Below are 18,469 nucleotides of genomic sequence, written 5' to 3' on the forward strand. Positions count from 1 at the left end.
GATGCTATTACAGCTCTAGGCTAGGGCGCTGTGCCAGGTACAGAGATGAACTGGGGGGAGGGAGTGGAGAAGAATGGCCCTTGCTTTGCACGAGGCTCCCCAGTCCTTTCTAACTTAGAAAATCAGGCACTGAAGGCAGAATGGAGCCTTGGGAATGGTTCTGAAGAGTGACTTGTCTGTCCACTTTCCCTTCCCTCTCTTCCTAGTGCAGGAAGCAGGTGGCTATGTGCTCTGGTAGCAGGAAATGTGCTGTGTACATCTCTCATGGTATACTCTAGGATGCTATTATAATTTGTCCCCAGGAACGTCTGACTGGCAGGTCTAGCACCAACAGTGACACATCTGGGCTTTGCCCCTCTCCCTGGCAATCTATGGGGATCTAAGTAGCCAAATTGTGGTCAGTGGAACTCTCTGGGATCTCATTATTCTTTAACGATAAGATCCTGGGAGTTATTGTGGTTACAGAGCTCATGATTTGAGTTTTTAATTAGATCCCATTTCCAGGCCTCTGTGGAGAATAAAATAGTCCTGTATTTTTATAAATAAAACTTTGAGCTATAAAAATATATATACAGCATAAAAATATTCTTCCTGGGAATATTTTTCTTTAAAAAGAATGTATTGTGAAAAATGATTCACTCCTCTTCTCACCAATGACACTATATTTAACAATGATTAGAAATCGCATAAAAGTAATTTTAGATGGCTGTGGTCCTGGCTGCAACACTGCACACCATCTCCCTCCCCTCCCTGTTGGAACCATCTGGGGGGCTGAGGGAAGGGAAACCCAGAATTATTTCCATCCAGTAATCCTGGCAGTACCCCCAACAGTAGTGGTTCTCAGTCTAGTGTGACTTGGCCTGGTGCCTGTAGAGGCTTTTGAAGGAGAGGGGGTTGGGGAGCTATTGAGTATCAGAGTAGAGGCCAGAAAGGTATCAGAAGCAACCCCAAACTCCCTCACATACACACACACAAATACCCATACACACACACACAAATCCTCCTGTCCAAAATGTCATAGCCCCAAGGTTGGGAACCCCTACTCCCTGGGGGCCAAACACTGCCATGACAGCTCCCAAGCAGTCCACACACATGCCAGGTCTCTACCCAGCACCAGGACAGCCTATAGATGAGGAAACAGACGCTCACAGAAACCACTTGTCCAAGAGCACATAGTTAATGAGTGTTAGCTTAAACTGGAGCCACAGCACCCTACTCCGAAGGCCATGTTGTCCAAGGACTTGACACCATTTGCCAGCGCCTTGCCCTTCTTACCCATAGACCAGCGGTCATGGGTCCTCTGGGGACTCTTTTCCTGTCTTTTAGGTCTGTTTCAATCTGCCTGCATGCTTGCCTTTCTGGGTTCATGTCAATGCACCCCTTGCCTCCAGCTCCACTCCTAACCCTCACCCTAGTCCTAAATCCCCAACTCCTAACCCTCACCCTAATCCTAAATCCCCAACTCCTAACCCCTAACCCTAACCCCAACCCTAACTCTAAACCCTAATCCTAAACCCATAACCATAACTTTAAACCCTAACCCTAACTCTGAACATTAAACCTAAGTCCTCACCTTGACCCTATCACCACCAAAAAAAAAAAAAAAAAACCCATTATCATGCTTTTCTCCCTGCCTGACACCTCACAGACAGCCCCAGATCCTCAGACTGTGCTCGAGTTGCAGCTGGATTCCTCCTTCTCCAGGGCTTTCAGCTCCTCATGCTGCAACTCCTTGAGAATCCCTCTGCCTCCCACACCTGCCTCACGTACCTGGCAAACACCTTCAAGAATCAGTCCCAATGTCACCTCCTCCAGGAAGCCTTCTGGCACTCCAGGTAGAGCTGACCACTCTGCTACTCTAATTAAAATGCCTTACAATTTGTCTTTGCTTTCAAATCCATCCCTGGGGACTCTGTGTCCTTAGGTGTATCTCCCAGCCAAGGGACCCAATAACCACTCAAGCAACTATTGGGAGAATAAAAGATGGGATATTCCATTACAGGATGAATTCCTCCGGGCAGAGAGTCCCTTTTTACAAAGCAGACCCATGTCAGTGAATACTAGTATTTACTTTTCCCCCTGCTGGTACTGGTACTTGAATTCAGGTCCTCATGCTCTCACTTAGCTTTTCTGCTCAGAGCTGGAATTCTACCACCTGAGCCACACATGCACTTCCAGCTTTCTGTTGGTTAGTCTTAACTATTCTGCCTTGTCTGGCTTCGACTGGCAATCCTCAGATCTCAGCTTCCTGAGAAGCTAGGATTATAGATGTGAACCAGTGGTGCCTAGCTACTGTACTTCTTAGTTAAGTTTCTGCCACTTTGACCCAAAGTGTTGTCTCCCTGCCTAGGAATACTACATGTAGCCCCTGACTACTGAGGCAGCTGTTACAATCCCAGCTTCCTCTTCCTGACAGGCACAGTGTTTCTAACCCTCACAGCCTTCTAGTGCACACTTGATTACTAGGCCCAATGGGTCTAACCAGAAGCTGGCCCTGTGTTGCATGCAAATTCCTGGTAGTCAATCAGCAGTCTCCAGTTGAAGTACCTAAGGGCCCAGAGAGACAGATCCTTGAAGGTAAGAAGTGGGAGGTAAGGCTCGGGGAAGAGGGTAGTGGATGCACACAGCACATCTAGGCCCGAGCCTCACCTCCAGTCTTGCTGCCTGGAGGAACATATATCTCTGGATATCTGAAGTAGAGCTAGAAAGTTACATTTTGTTTTCTACAACAGATCCTTAGGCTCATTTCAAATACACAGCAAGGTATCTTGCAAATCAACTGCATTTGAGAAATCAGCTCGGCCTGTGAGCTGGTCCATTTGTGGCCTTGGCTTTAGATAAAGCACTGCCTGAGCGATTCCTAAATTTAAGTCTTTATGTTTAGCATTGGATATGTGCTTAGATATATTGAGAGTTGTGGGCACACAAGGGCAGAATTTAAATTGAAATTAATCTAGAGCACTAGGATTAAAAATAACACAGAGTCCTGAATCGCCAAAAGAGGGTGAGTAAAACAGAAAAACAGAAAAGCATTCTAACCAGCATCCAAAGGAACCCAAGGCGCAATTACCTTCCATCTCCAGCAACACCTGGAACAGGCCGGGGTGTTTGCCTCTCAGCTCCTTCTCCCAGGGGAAAGTGGTGCACATCGAGGGTCTCCCATACCTGCGCCACAGGTCCAGGTAGGAGTTGTGGAGGCCACCTACACAGTAACAAGCATAAGCTGTTACACCTGTAGAAGATACTGAGCCTTCTTCCCTAGCAAAGTACCTTTCCTGCCAGGTGTCAGTGGCTCACATCTGTAATCCTATCTACTCAGGAGGCTGAGATCTGAGGATTGTGGGTCAAAGCTATCACGGGCAGGAAAGTCTAGGGGGGTTTGAAATGGATCTTGATGTCACTGTCTTGAGCTCAGCGTTCAAAGCCAAGGCCACAAAAACATGCCAACATTGCTGATGGCTGTTGACTACTTCTTCAGCACAAGCAGCTGGCCTTGGACCGGTCCCCGGGAAGCTGATATCTAAGCAGCTGCTCTGTTGTCATGTGGGTTGAAGAGCCAAGCCCAAGGACACCCCCGCCCCAGAACAGCGGGTCAGAGACATTAGGAAAATCTCCCTGATGCCCCCCAGCATAGCAGCACTCAAGGCTGGACTTGATGGGGAGAACTCTGATGTGGCATTAGTCACCGAAATCAGAGTTTTCCCCATTTCTGACAGTGTCATAGTTTCTGGGTGCCTCAGCAGTGAGCACAGAAGCTGACCTGCCAGGACATTCTATTCTGCTTTGTTTGGTTTGGGTGGCACTAGAGTTTAAACTCCAGGCTTCCCTCTACCACTCTACCGCTGAAGCCAGGCTCACCTGTTTTGGCTTTAGTGGGTTTTGGGTTTTTTTTTTTTTTTGGAAAGGGTCTCTTACTTTTCTCCAGAGCTAGCTTTATTTTTATTTTTTGTTTTTTGGGGTTTTTTTTGCAAGTCCTGGAGCTTGACCTCTGGGCCTGGGCACCATCCCTGAGCTTCTTTTACTCAAAGCTAGTACTCTACCACTTGATCCACAGCACCACTTCTATTTATGTGGTACTGAGGAATCAAACTGAGGGTTTTGTGCATGCTAGGCAAGCACTCTACCATTAAACTACAGTCCCAGCCCCCAGAGCTAGCTTTGGACTTTGATCCTCCTATCTCTGCTTCTTGTATTCCTTGGATAATAGGCATGTACTACCATAACCAACTTGGGAGTTAAGATGGGATATTGCTAACTTTTTACTTGGGCCCTGAGGCCTTGAAGCTCCATCTTCCCTATCTCTACCTCCCTAGTAGCCAGGATTTCAGGACAGTCTATTCTCAACTAGAAGTAACTGCAGGGGTGCTACCTTGTAGACTGGGACATGATCAGGACACACTCATCCCTCCCATAGCCTGGAATGGAAAGTTCCACTTCAGATATGATTACATATGCCAGCAGAACTTATTTGCTGTGTGTGTATGTGTGTGTGTGTGTGTGTGTGCACACGTGCGCGCACTTGCACACTTGAACTCAGGACCTAGACACTATCCCTTAGCTTTTTTTGCTCAAGACTAGCACTTGAGCCACAGTTCCACTTCCAGCTTTTTTTGCTGGTTCACTGGAGCTAAGAGTCTCTTAAACTTTATATCCTGGGCTGGCTTTGAACCTTGATCCTCAGGTCTCAGCCTCCTGAATAAGTAGGATTACAGGCATGAACCACCATGGTCAGCTTCTCCGGTGGCGAAGACTCCACAGGAATTTCCCATCTGGACAAGCCATATATAGCTAACTCTGGTGCCACATATCAAACAAGATTTATAGCACAGAGAAATTTATAAGTTTTCAATTGAAGTTGGGACCCTGGGAGACAAGACAGGAAGGAATTTTGTAACTGATTAACACTCCTAAATGAAAGAGGTTGGTGAAAAGAGTCTAATCTGTATGAGATTCATTCTTTCTCCTGAAATTTACTAATGTCTTCCAGGAGTCAGATTTAAAAGAAATAAATCAGAGCTCCACACAACAAAGCCATTGTTCACTATTTTTGAAAGCTCATCTTTAGATACTAATGACCCAAGACAAAGGCGAGCGGATGGGGAAACGCTTCTAATGATTAATTTATTTTCCAATTCATTTTTTGTTTTTATTTTCTGAAACTAGCCTTCTGGATGGAAATAATACCATGCAAAGCTCAAAACACCCCTTTGCATTTGTATTCTGAAACAAGATCAGGTTTGGCAGAAGCGATGAGACAAATCTTGGTTATTCTTGGCTGTTGTTGGTAGGCTTTTGTTTTTTTGTGTGTTTTGAATCCAGGTGGAATGTTCATTTTCATTTGCATCCATCTGTAGAGGGCTTGAGGTCACACTCGTCCCTACTGGTATCTGAGCCAAGCCATACGTGTTCTATTTTAGTCCATTAGGAGAAAGCTAATCATGTTACTACAGATGCACTGTGTTTAAACATGGCCCTCCTAGAGCTCCATACTTACATGCTTCTTGCCTCTCTCGCCCCACCTGTGCTGTTGAAGTATACACAGATATTATTTCTTGCACCTCAGCACATCGTTCATAATACAACTTGACTTGTTCAGCTAGCTGCTTCTGGAGGAAGGGATTATGGATCTACAAAAGGAAGATAGGATGAACAGAAATCATCAGATCCCACTGACTAATCTAGAAGGATACAACCTATCTACTTCATTCTCCTGAGATACCACCACGGATCTTGTCTGAACACCTATCATCTTCTCTCAGTGTGTAAATCAAGGTTATTACTTGGGTTCAAGGACACCTCTGGCTTCTTGTGACATCTCCCTCCTTTGTCAGGATTTCCCAGAGACCAGGCCTCTATCTTTTTCTTTGATCCTGCTATAGGTGGTCCCTAGACAATTGGATCTAACTTGGTCTTCCTTCTCACACAGTGATGCCAATTCTGACCAGGCTGCGCCTGCTGCCTCCCACTTCTTTCTGCTTGACAAGCTCCTACTCAACCATCAAAAGCCCAGTAAAAGCACAATCAGGAGTCACTAGATAAAGCCATAGTTAGGACGCTACTTCTGGACACATTTCCCTACAGTACCCCTTCTGGCCTGCGGGTGCACACATGCATCTTCAAATGCTCAAACACATGCTTATGTGAGATTTAAAACCTGTCATGTGTTCTTTTGTGGCCTATCCATTGCAGGCCCAGAAAGGGAGCACCTCAGGAACAGGGGATCTGTCTTAACTCTGAGTTTCCAAATGCATCTTTGGGCCCAACAGGAGCTCATGAAATGAGCTTTGAACTCATGGTTTCAGAACTATGCCATTTGATTGTAAGGTGTTGGTGGCTCAAGCCTGCAATCTTAACTACTTAGGAAGCTGAGACCTGAGGATTAAGGTTCAAAGCCAATATGGGTAGGAAAGTCCTGGCTCTTATCTCCAATTAATCACCAAAAAAAAAAAACAGAAGTAAGAGTTGTGGCTCAAGTGATAAGAAGGCTGGTCTTGAGCAGGGACAGTGCTCAGACCCTGAGTTCAAGCCCAGGTTGGGTGCACACATACTCTATCCCCATAAAATTGCTACCATTTGAGCCATACCCCAGCCCATTTTTTTTTGCCAGTCCTGAGGCCTGAACTCAGGGCTGGACACTTTCCCTGAGCTTCTTTTGTTCAAGGCTAGCACTCTACCACGTTAGCCATTGCACTATTTCTGGCTTTTTCTGTTTATGTGCTACTGAGGAATGGAACTCAGGGCTTCATATATGCTAGGCAAGCACTCTACCTCTAAGTCACATTCCCAGCCCCAATTTTTTCTTTCCTTTGTCATTGCTGTTGTTGTTTTAAACTGGGGTTTGAACTCAGGGCCTACTGCTTGCTTCTCTTGCTTGCTGGCTGGTACTCTACCACTTGAGCCACACCTTCAGCCTGGCATTTTGCTAATTATTTTAGAGGTGGCCTCTAGCAAGCAGACTTTTCTGACTAGGCTGGCATTAAACTGATCTTCCAGATCTCAGATTCCTGAATGTGTTTTCTCTGAGTGGAGAATACAAAATACCACAGTACATTGTATGTACATAGCAAGAGTATGTCTTCTTAGTAAAAACTTTTGGGTCCATTTTGTATAAATATATGTGTGCATATGTTTGCTGATGCTATTAAATAGACTGTCTTCAAAAAATATTTAAAGCACCATTCCAATCTAGCTCAGTATCTAGCCCAGAGTCTGATGTGCAGTAGGTATTCAGTGTTTACTGCACAACCAAATGAATTTCCTCTTTCCACCTCCTAGAATTTTTACGATGTCTCTATAGGCAGAAGGACTTCCCATTTGTTCTAATTATGACTTTGCCTAGTGCTTTCTGCATTCTCCAGAATAAACCCTGCAGGTCAGGAACATGAGAATGAAACTTCCAGAGAGTATGTGGGGATTCTGATCTCCCTAATACTGCTGACAAAACAGACTCCCCTGAAGTTTTATGCTAGAGAGCCCCCTCCTCTGTCCCCCAGCTGGCTGGAGCCACCAGCAGCTACAAGGTCCCTTCATGGGTGGGAGCTCCTCAGGGCTCCGGAAGGGGTGGGCCGTACTTAGTCCTCAGCAGTTCAGGCCTCTGCAGCCAGCCCACCACAGCAGGAGCCCAAATCCCAGCTTCTGCAGAGAGCAGGAGACACCATCAAGATTTTAATTCGCTGGAGTATCTATCTCCTCTTGTGATACTTTAAATAATAGCGTATAAAAGAAGCTTTACCAAATAACTAAGATTCTCTCCTTTCATTAGCTTAATCACTAGATAGGCAACGGCCTGATAAAAATCTACTCTATAATTAAGCTAGTAGTTATTAAAACAGAGCAAGTAAATGGGTTCCATTTTATGAGTACTAAATGAAGCAAATGTGCACAGAAATCTATTATTGTATTGGCTGGGGGAAAGACCTCGGTATTAATTACGTTTGATGACTGAGCCCGTGGCTCAGGGGGCTGATCCGCTTGGGTAAATCTTTTGTTTACAGTGGGTTCCTTGCCTGTTAGTGGCCCACCCATCACCAATGCATCCCATAATTTTCTTCTTGGTGCCCCCCCCCCCCCATCTCACCTGATCAGGCTGGAGACTTCGAAGGCGATAGTACTTCAGAGGTCCAAAAAAACCTTGGATACCAGCCACATACCTGCTCCCGCCAATAATGAAGTATCCAGCTGTGTCATTGTAATGGAAATCCTCCCGGAAGCTAGAGAAACACACACACACACACACACACACACACACACACACACAGGATCACTGAACTGAACTGTAATCAGATTATTTTAAAACATACTTTTCAGCCTATGGCTCACATCTATCATCCTAGCTGTTTAGGAGCTGATATCTGAGGATCATAGTTCAAAGTCAGCCCAGGGAAGAAAATCTGTGAGACTCTTATCTCCAATTACACCAAAAGTTGGAAGTAGAGCTGTGGCTCAAGTGGAGAGCTCCAGCCTTAAGTGAAAAAAGAAAAAAATATTAGCAGCTGGGTGCTAGTGACTCACACCTGTAATCCTAGCTACTCAGGAGGCTGAGATCTGAGGACTGAATTTCAAAGCCAGTCAGAAAGGAAAGTCTATGAGACTCTCATATCCAATTAAACACCAAAAAAGCCAGAAGTGGAGCTGTAGCTCAAGTGATAGAGAGCTAGCCTTGAGCAAAGAAAGCTCAGGGACAATGCTCTGGGTTCAAGCCCTAGAATCAGGAGGAGGAGGAGGAGGAGGAGGAGGAGAAGGATACATTAGTTTTCTGAGGAGAAAGACTTGTGACATTTTTTTTTTTGGGTCCGGTCGTGGGGCCTGAACTCTGGGCCTGGGCGCTGTCCCTCAGCTCTTCAGCTCAGGGCTAGCGCTCTACCACTTGAGCCACAGTGCCACTTCCGGCTTTTTTCTTTTTGCTTATGTGGTGCTGAGGAATCGAACCCAGGGCCTCAGGCATACAAGGCAAGCGCTCTACCACTGAGCCAACTTCCCAGCCCCGACTTGTGACATTTTTACACACAGGTCAAGATCTATGATCAAGCCCACTGACTTCACTGTGGCCTGCTCCTCAGCAGTCCTTATCAATAGTCTGCGTTTTAAGCTCTCTGCATTCACTTTCTCTATTTGTTCAATGAGTTTTTGTTTCTTGTAGAGTAAAATAATTTCAGTTAAAACTAACAATCACAAACAATTCTATCAGTTTCATTGATTGATCCATTTTCAGAATCAATATTCAGCCTGTGAGGTTGGCTGGTATACACAGTGGCCACCACAGGGGACGCGATGGTTGTCCAGGGCCCTGGAAGCAAGAGGAAGGATGTGGAAAATAGATGTTCTATGTGAAATGCCTGACACGTTCCTTGATGTGTTGTTTACATTCACCAAAGATTGGAAAACTCCAGGTGTCTAGAGGTAAGAGCTGGTACATCCATTCCTTCACAAAGCCCACAATGTGGGCTGTTTATTATGCAGCTTAAGAAAGGGTCAGAAAGAACTGGAAAGATCTGCAAAACATACTGTCCAATAAGAAATAAACATGCAAGGACAGGAGTAGTGGCTTACATTTGTAATCCCAGTTACTCAGGAGTTGAGTTGGGATTATCTACCAAAACAATCTAGTGTAGGCACAAAGTTAGCAAATACCCCATCTAAATCAATAAGCCAAAGTGGCCCTTGCCTGTGGTCTTAGTTACTCAGGAGGAATAGGTAGGAGAATTATGATTCAAGACAAGTAAAAAAAAAAAAAAAGACCTATCTGAAGAATCAAAAAAGGGCTGGGAGGGGATGGGGGGGATTACTCAAGTGGTAGACCTGCCTACTGAGGACAAGGTCCTGAGTTCAAAGCTCAGCAGAGCAAATGGAATAAAATAGTACAGTAAAAATAAAGGGGCAGAACAGATTATAGTATCCATCTAAAAAAGAAATGTATGATTTTTTTCCCTGTATAAACTCTAGAAGTTTATATAAGAAAATAATAACAGGGGCTGGGAAGGTGGCTCAGTGGTAGAGCGCTTGCCTTGCATACCTGAGGCTCTGGGTTCGATTCCTCAGCACCACATAAGCAAAAAGAAAAAAGCCAGAAATGGTGCTGTGGCTCAAGTGGTAGAGCGCTAGCCTTGAGCTGAAGAGCTGAGGGACAGCGCCCAGGCCCAGAGTTCAGGCCCCACGACCGGACCCCCCAAAAAAAAACAAAAACAAAAGAAAATGATAACAGTATTTCCCCATAGGATAGAGAATAACGCAGCTAGGCAAATGGGGAGCAGAGTTGAAAAGGAAAGAAACACATTTAATTGTTTTTCTGTGATTATTACAACTTCCTTTTTCCTCTTTGAAACCATGTGCACTTATTAGCTGTTTCAAAAATTAAAATAGGATGGATGGCCATGGTAGTACCAGAACATATGTGAGCAGCAGGGATGGACGAGGCCCAGGACAGGTGCCAGGTGAGAAACTAGGCAAAGGAGAAAGAGCCAAGAAGCTCTGAGGGCAGATGGGAGCACAAGGAGAGAGAAGAAAATGCTAGGCAGGCCACCAGGAGCTGGGGGAGTGGAGGAGGCAAAGGGCCAGGGTGACAGCAAGATAAACACACAGTTGGATGCGGGACGTCAGACAACCAGGGTCATTCCAGGACAGGGGAGGGACTGACTGCCTCTGAGCAAAGACCACAGTCCCGGCTCTCACAGGCGCACCAGGCTGGAGAGGAGGCAGGTAAGGGAAAGTGAAAAGTCTGCACCTCCTACACAGTAGTGTACACTAACACAACTCAAAGGAAAGGAAGGACTTCTCTTGGAGGTATTTATCCTTTTAGAATCTCAGCCTTGAACACTAGAAGAAGTGTCTTCCTTTTTTTTTTTTTTTTTTACACTCCTCCCTCTTCCCCCTCCAGCCTCTCAGGAGGGAAGACAGACTTATTAAGTCTGAACAAAACTGACTCTCTTTTCCAAGACCTTGAAAAGACTCAAACATTCTATTCTACCAACTCTCGGGAGACAGGTCCTGGCACTGGATACAAGGTTTTTGCAGTAGAAGCAGAAATGGCTTCCATTTAACCAACCTAGTGGGTTACCAAGGTCCCATCTCCTCTGCTCTGCAGCCTAGGACATGATATGATCCAGATACTGGCTGCACCTCTGGTGACTTCATCTCCCCACTTTAAGAATGGAAATAGTAGCTGGGTGCTGGTGGCTCCCATCTATAATTCTAGCTACTTAGGAGGCTGAGTTCTGAGGATCATGGTTCAAAGCTAGCCTAGGCAGGAAAGTCTGTGAATCTCTTATTTCCAATTAACTACCAAAAAAGTCAGAAGTGGAGGTGTGGTTCAAGGGGTAGGGTGCTAGCCTTGAGCAAAAGAAGTTCAGGGTCAGAGGCCAGGCCCTGAGTTCAAGTCCTAAGTCACACACACACACACACAAACACACACACACAGAGCGCACCCAAGCCCTGAATTCAAGCCCCAGGAACCAGTAATAACACTTGCGTATTTGGTTATTGAGGCTAAATTAATGACAGGTTGAAATGGATAAAATATTTAGAATCAAAAGTCTTCTAGATTGTGGAGATATTTTGGGGGGGTTGGGAGTATTTGAATAGGTTCTAATGGCTGAGCAACTCTATTCAGAATATCCAAATCCCAAGTACTCTGAAATCAAACTTTTTTTTTTTTTTTTTTGGTCATGGGGCTTGAACTCTGGGTCTGGCGCTGTCCCTGAGCTCTTCAGCTCAAGGTGAGTGCTCTACCATTTGAACCACAGCACTACTTCTGGTTTTCTGGTAGTTAATTGGAGATCAGTCTCACAGACTTTCCTGCCTGGGCTGGCCTTGAACCTTGATCCTCAGACCTCAGCCTCCTGAGTAGCTAGGATTATAGGCGTGAGCCAGCGCCACCTGAAAAACTAATGTTTTTCAACCAACAAGAAATTACTTGGTCCCAATGGCACTGGACTATACTTTTTAAGTTGTCATTATTATCAGCCATCAGGAGATCTGTCTGATGGTGTCCTCCAGCTCTAGGTTGATGTTCCCACTTAGTCTTCTGAAATTCCTCTGTGTCTATACAAAGATTACAAGAGAATCCCTTGTACTGTGCATTGTTAGATGGTCATCAATTTTGTTGACATAAAAGCTAAGCAACATTCTTTCAAAGCCCAAACTGGTCTCTTTTGAAAATCTCAGCTATACCAGCAAACTATTTTTCCTCTTATCTGGACACAGAGTGCCCTGCTTTATTACCGCCCAGCACCAGGGGTCCAAAAGATTCACAGACATTGTCAGGCAGGCCCCACTCAGAATCAAGAAACAGATCTGTGTGAGTGGGGATGGGAGGGAAAAACTGGGAGGGTGCAAGCGGGGTGATATTGTCCAAAGAGAAACATACTCTTTACTTTTATAACTGTAACCCCTCTGTACGTTACTTTTATAATAACTATAAAAAATTAAAAAAAGAAAGAGTCGGATCTGGTGGAAAACTCTGAGCCTCAAAATAGCTGCCCTCCACCGCTGATGTAACTATAGCTCACAGTGCCACTTCCTCAGGACTTGGTCAAAAGTTTGACCTACTAGAGATTCTCCCAAGCTACCCTGTTTGTTTTCTTCTCAGCAATTTTTCCAACTTAAAATTTTAATTGATTTGTGAATTTTGTATTATCTTTGTTCCCCTATTAGGTTTCTTAGCTCCCTGAAGGCAGGAACTGTATTCTTTTTGTTTATTATGTTATTCTCAGAATCAAGCACTGTGTCTGATACATGATGTATATGCAACAAATATATGTTGAATGAGTGGGTGGATGATGGACCGAAGAATTATAAATGGATGGATGGATGGATGGATAGGTAAGGGGGTGAATAGATGGATGTGTGGGTGGATGATAAATGGATGGATAGATAGATGGGTGAGTGAATGAATGGATGAATGAATGGATGAATGGGTGGATGGATGATAGACGGATCGTAGATAATGGATAGATGGAGAATGGAAGGATGGAAAATGGATAGATGGATAGAAGGTAGAGGGATGATAAATGGATGGCAAATGATGGGTAGATGGTGGATGTTGGATGGATGGATGGATGGATAGATAGATGGATGTTGTTCCTGTCATTGAGTGTTACTGACAGCCCTTTTCCTGAGCACTTTCTTTCATGGTCTTCTAACACCACCTTTGTAGGGCAGAGCCAACATCATGTTTACATTGCAAGAACAAATGGAGCATGTAACACTTTCTTGAGAACATCTCTGACCAGAAAGCCTGAACTATTTGATGTTCACTTCACTGGCTTGGCTCACTATGAAAATGGGGCTCTGGCAAAGCTGAGTCCCGGTCTCTAAACCTAGGAGCCCCAGGACAGATCTTTACTCTGGTGGGACTAGCAGGACTCTAGATCTTCTGCTGTTGGGGGGGGGGGGCCGCAGAAGTGCAGGCAGGGCCTCTGAGGCGGTGATAAAGTATACTTGGGCCCCCTATTGCCTGCATCACCTTTGAAGATTTCACTGAGATGCTAAAGAGATATCACCTCTCCCCAATCAGACCTGGTTTCTTAAATAGTCATCTTAATCCCATCTTTACTTCAAAGTTTAATATTTTACTTGTCACCGAGTCTTTACACCCATTTTCTTGGTAAAATTGTATTCAAATGTTGTGCTATCATGATTGGTATTGAGTGGAATTGCCCTCCCCGCACCCGCCTGCCATATGCTGAAGTCTGAAGTCCTGTGAATTAGACTATGACCTCAGTTGCTAGTACAATCATTGCAAATGCAGTAAGTTAAGGTCATGTTGGAGTCAGATGATCTCCATATGACAAATATTCTTATCAGAAAGGACATCAGGATATAGACACATGCACAGGAAGATCCCAGATGGACGATGCAGTTACACTGCTCCATGGAGCCAGAAGAGAGGCCAGGAACCAATCCTCTCCTAACACCTTTAGAGAGAGAACAGGCCTGCAGAACCATGATTTTGAACCTGTGGCCTCTAGAAATAGGAAGATAAGGTTCGGTTCCTGAAGACATTTGGCTTCCGGATGCCCCAGTTTTGAGCTTTCTGGTACTCCCCAAAATGCTATGTGGAAGGCATGCCTGTCAGTCACCTCACCCGATCCCCATCCTGTCACCATCCTGTCCCCCTCACTCACTCACATCGGCCTCCAGGCTTCTGGAATTTCAGAGGCGACGAGGCCCTTACATGAGAAATAGAAAGGAGCCAGTGATATTTGATCAGTTGTCAAACACATCCTTAGGTTGGAGTGGGTGGCAGGGGAAGGGGAGAAGCTACTATTTTAGACTTCACATCCTAAAATAAAAACCCTCAGTTCCTAGAGTTTCACAGAATATGGCTCTAGGAGGGATTTCCAAAGGAGCCGAAGATCTTGTTTTTCCAGTGAGAAGTCTCTAGCCTCTGCAGTCTTGAGTTTGTCACCGAAGACTCAGAGCCCGCTACACAACTAAAAGCGGCTGTCTGCTGAACGTCTTTGCTGACCTTGGAGCAGTATAAGGCATTTGCTCTGGCCTGGCCCCTCTTCTATGCTTCACTGGAGTGATCAAGTTGTTCTCTGACCTTCTCCTTTCAGGCTAAGTGACAACGCTTCTTTAGCCTGCCTATAAACCTCTAATCCTCTAATCCAGCCAGGAAAATAAGAATTGTTCTAAGTGTCCAGAGTCCAAAAGAAATCAGTTTGACTTAAATGTAAAAAAGAATGGCTTAAAGAAGAGAGAGGGGGAGGGAGAGAGAGTGAGAGACAGAGACAGAGAGACACATAGAAAGAGAGAGAGAGATGTTCCTCTATTCCTACCTCTGCCCTCCTGTGCCTTTAAGAATTTAAGATTCTTTAAGAATCTGACAGAAGTTGGGTTGGATGAGACTTCATACTTCGATCCTGCACAAAAGGCATCTCTGAATGAAAGCAAGCCAAAAAACCTCTTCCCCATATGAAGTTCCAAGCTGGCTCGACGTTTTGTTTTTGTTTTTATTTTTGTTTTTGCCAGTCCTGGGGCTTGAACTCAGGGCCTGGGCACTGTCCCTGAACTTCTTTTGCTCAAAGATAGCACTCTACCACTTGAGCCACAGTGCCACTTCCAGCATTTTCAGTTTATGTGGTACTGAGGAATCAAACCCCGAGCTTCATGCATGCTAGGCAAGCACTCTACCACTAAGCCACATTCCCAGGTCCAGACATTTTTTTAAGTCATATATTTAAAATCTGGTAATTTTTATTTCTGATCTTTACACTTACGAACATTTAGTGTTTTATATATATATATATTACCTAACTATAGTGGGACATTGCACATTTCTGGGTTTTTTTTGTTTTCATTATTATTAATTTCTTTTTGTGCTGATTCTGGAGCTTGAACTAAAGCCCTGGGTGCTAACTGCTATCTTTTTTGTTTTGTTTTGTTTTTGTGCTGGTCTTAGGAGTTATCTCTGAGCTTCTTTTTCTCAAGGCTAGCACTCTACCACTTGAGCCAGAGTTCCACTGCTGGCTTTTTTGGGGTAGTTTATTGGAGATAAGAGTCTCATGGATGTCCCTATTTGGGCTGGCTTTGATCCATCAGCCTCACAGCTCAGCCTCTTGAGTAACTAGGATTACAGGTGTGAGCTACCAGTGTCACCCTGGGAATTGCAAATTACTAATGAAGGTGTTCTTGTGGTTCTAACTCTGTAAAAACCCCCATTACAAACACGTAGAGAGCAAACTAAAAAAAAATTATGAAGCAAAGGCAAGGAATCCAGTTCTCTGTTGCAGTAATCTTGGAGAGAACAGTTCTACAAGGATGAAAAGTTACTCTAATATCAATAGTTGCACACATTTCAAATCTAGATTATGATCATAAATATGGAGGCTGTCTGCTTTTATGTTTTACACCAAGCCAAAGTTACCAACCATTCTCAATAAGCAACATTAATACTTTGATTTATATTTTGCTGAATCCTTTGTAGAAGATAATTTTCAAAGAAAATGAATTATGAAGTGCCTTGAAAGGAAGAATTTACAATGAGAGCTGGAGAGAGAACTAGTTTCTATTGCTTAGAAATAAAAAAAAAAGGTTGCAGGAAAAGTAGGGTGAGTTTATGCCTAGTGAAAGAAATAAAAAAAAAAGGAACAAAGCCTAGCTAAAGGGCAGGGAATAGTCTATGCATGGAAAAGCTGAATTAGGTGTATAGAATAATATTAGTTTTGAAGGCTAAAGTGTGAAGATCCCTTAGCCCTTGACTAGGCCAAGATGAAAAAAGACAAAACAAACAAACAAAAATGAAACAGTTCACACTCATTAGCTAAGTATCAGTGGCTCATGCTGTAATACTAACAATTTAGGAGTCTAAGATCAGGAGGATCATGGTTTGAAACTAGTCCAAGAATATATATGAGATCTCTTCTCAACCAATAGCTGGGTACAGGTGCACTTGTCATTCTAGCTACATGGTAGGCTGGGATTGGGAGGACTATGTTTCCAGATTACCCCAGGCAGGAGAGCCCACGGAAGTCTATCTCAATGGAAGAAGCTGGTCATGGTAGTTTGCTCCTTTCATCCTAGCTTTGACAATAAGCAAAAAATAAGAGGACCACAGTTCAGATACATGTCTGGGCAGGAAGCAAGGTCCGATCTCAAAAATATAGTAACCAGTTGACCAAAGGGATGAAGTGTATCTCAGAGGTACAGTGCCTGCCAATCAAGTGCAAGGCCCTGAGTTCAAACCCTAGTACTACCCATACAAATACTGCACTTACCTAATGGTCTGATTATGATGGCTTTTCAAGTCCTGGCCAAAGCTGGTGGTCACCATTATCTACATTGGAAGAGAGATACAAGGATCAGTAATCTCCCATTACAAACAGAGTCCTCGATATAAATTACTCATAAAAAATGCTCGTCTTTCACCTGATCCGTTTCTGCAAAAATAAGCTCAACAGTCTACTAGCCCTGTACATATTTTAAGACTTAACAAATGTAACGTCCCTAAATGGCTTGGTTAAAAATATCTACAGCGTAGTTTCTGCCAATGGCTTTCAGATGCTTTCAAACTCCAAGCCAAAGGTTCATTTGATGTGTCTGGGCTTACAAGCTTGTTTCATGAAAAGACAAGGAAATGTGTGTGATACCACAAGGAGGTTTTGAACTTTACTCTGATTCCCTAAGAGCCTTAGGGATAGAAATAAGATTGTGACAGGATGTTCACACTCTGTTCTTCCTACTTCCCTTTCCCTAAGCACAAAGAATCATCACTCTTGTTCAGCAGGGACAGTGTTTCTGTCATGAATGCTGTTTGTGGTCTCATATGGATCTTTCTTGTGCTGTGACTTATAAGTTAAGTCCATGGACTTACAAGCTACTTTTATTTCTCCAACATTTCCATACAAATCATTGAGCAGCCAGACGCTGGTGGCGCAGGACTGTATTTCTAGCTACTAAGGAGGTTAAAATCTGAGAATCACAGTTCAAAGCTAGATTATAAGACTTTTATCTCCAATTAACCAATAAAAGACTAGGAGTGATTGTGACGACTTACCTAATAATTTGTACAGGACACTATGTTGAAAATGAACTTTACAATTGGGGGGGGGGGGGGGCGGGGGGCAGAGTGGAGTTGCTGTGGCTCAAGTGGTAGAGCTCCAGCCTTGAGTGAAAAAGCTCCAGGACAGCCCTCAGGCCCTGAGTTCAAGCCCTTGTACTGGCACACACACAAAATCACTGAGTAGATTTCCTAGTTTCCCTTTGTTTTCTTCAGAAAACAAAGAGTAGAAACCAACCCAAATCACCAATGCAGCGTGCTTTAGGGAGAGCAGATAGAACGGAAAGGAAAACAAATAGGCAAAGTCTTCCTACACAGAAAAACTCTTTGTTTTCTCTTCACCTTTCTGGCCTCCTAGCTTCTCTTCCATTTTACCCGACATGTTCATCTTTCTAAGGGATTTTTTTTTTATTCTGCTCAAAACCTCTCCAAGATGCCCAACTGCCTTATAAATGGAAGAATGAATTCCCTGATACTCAAGATTCTGCATATTCTAGCCTGAAAGATATACTTGTTAGGTTTTAAATTTTTGTTTTGGTGCCAGTCCTGAGGCTTGAACTCAGGGCCTGAGCACTGTTTCTGAGCTTTTTTGCTCAAGACTAGCACTCTACCACTTGAACCACAGCCTCACTTCTGGTTTTTGGGTGGTTAATTGGAGATAACAGTCTCACAGACTTTCTTGCCTAAGTGGGCTGTGAACCTCCATCCTCAGATCTCTGCCTTTTGAGTAGCTAGGCTTACATATGCCCAGCCTATTATGTTTTTTTATAATATGCAATTTTCTAATCCAGTGACTTCAGTTTGTATGTGACCCCCAACTAAATTCACTTCTTGAAAGCTTACTCCCTAAATTCATGTTAATGGTATTTGAAAGTGGGGCTTTGGAGAAGTGTTAGTGACAGATGAGGCCATGAGGATGCGGCCCCCATGATGGTATTAGTGACTTTATAATAAGAGGAAGAAACACACCAG

General features: G+C 44.0%; 1 protein-coding gene across 2 annotated transcripts in view; it reads right to left on the minus strand.

The window, feature by feature from the left end:
• The window catches only part of Sel1l3 (SEL1L family member 3), a 113,805-nt gene that overhangs the window by 66,712 nt on the left and 28,624 nt on the right, over positions 1-18,469 (minus strand). For both annotated transcript variants that reach the window (XM_042674814.1, XM_042674815.1), the window contains exons 6-9: positions 16,716-16,774; positions 8,078-8,210; positions 5,495-5,627; positions 3,071-3,202 (exon numbers count right to left, since the gene is read on the minus strand). In XM_042674814.1, coding sequence (XP_042530748.1) covers positions 3,071-3,202; positions 5,495-5,627; positions 8,078-8,210; positions 16,716-16,774 — 457 coding nt within the window. The remainder of the gene's footprint in view (positions 1-3,070; positions 3,203-5,494; positions 5,628-8,077; positions 8,211-16,715; positions 16,775-18,469) is intronic.

The sequence above is a fragment of the Dipodomys spectabilis genome, unplaced genomic scaffold (assembly GCF_019054845.1).
Source record: "Dipodomys spectabilis isolate Male_0828 unplaced genomic scaffold, ASM1905484v1 ptg000021l, whole genome shotgun sequence".
Lineage (NCBI taxonomy): Eukaryota > Metazoa > Chordata > Mammalia > Rodentia > Heteromyidae > Dipodomys > Dipodomys spectabilis.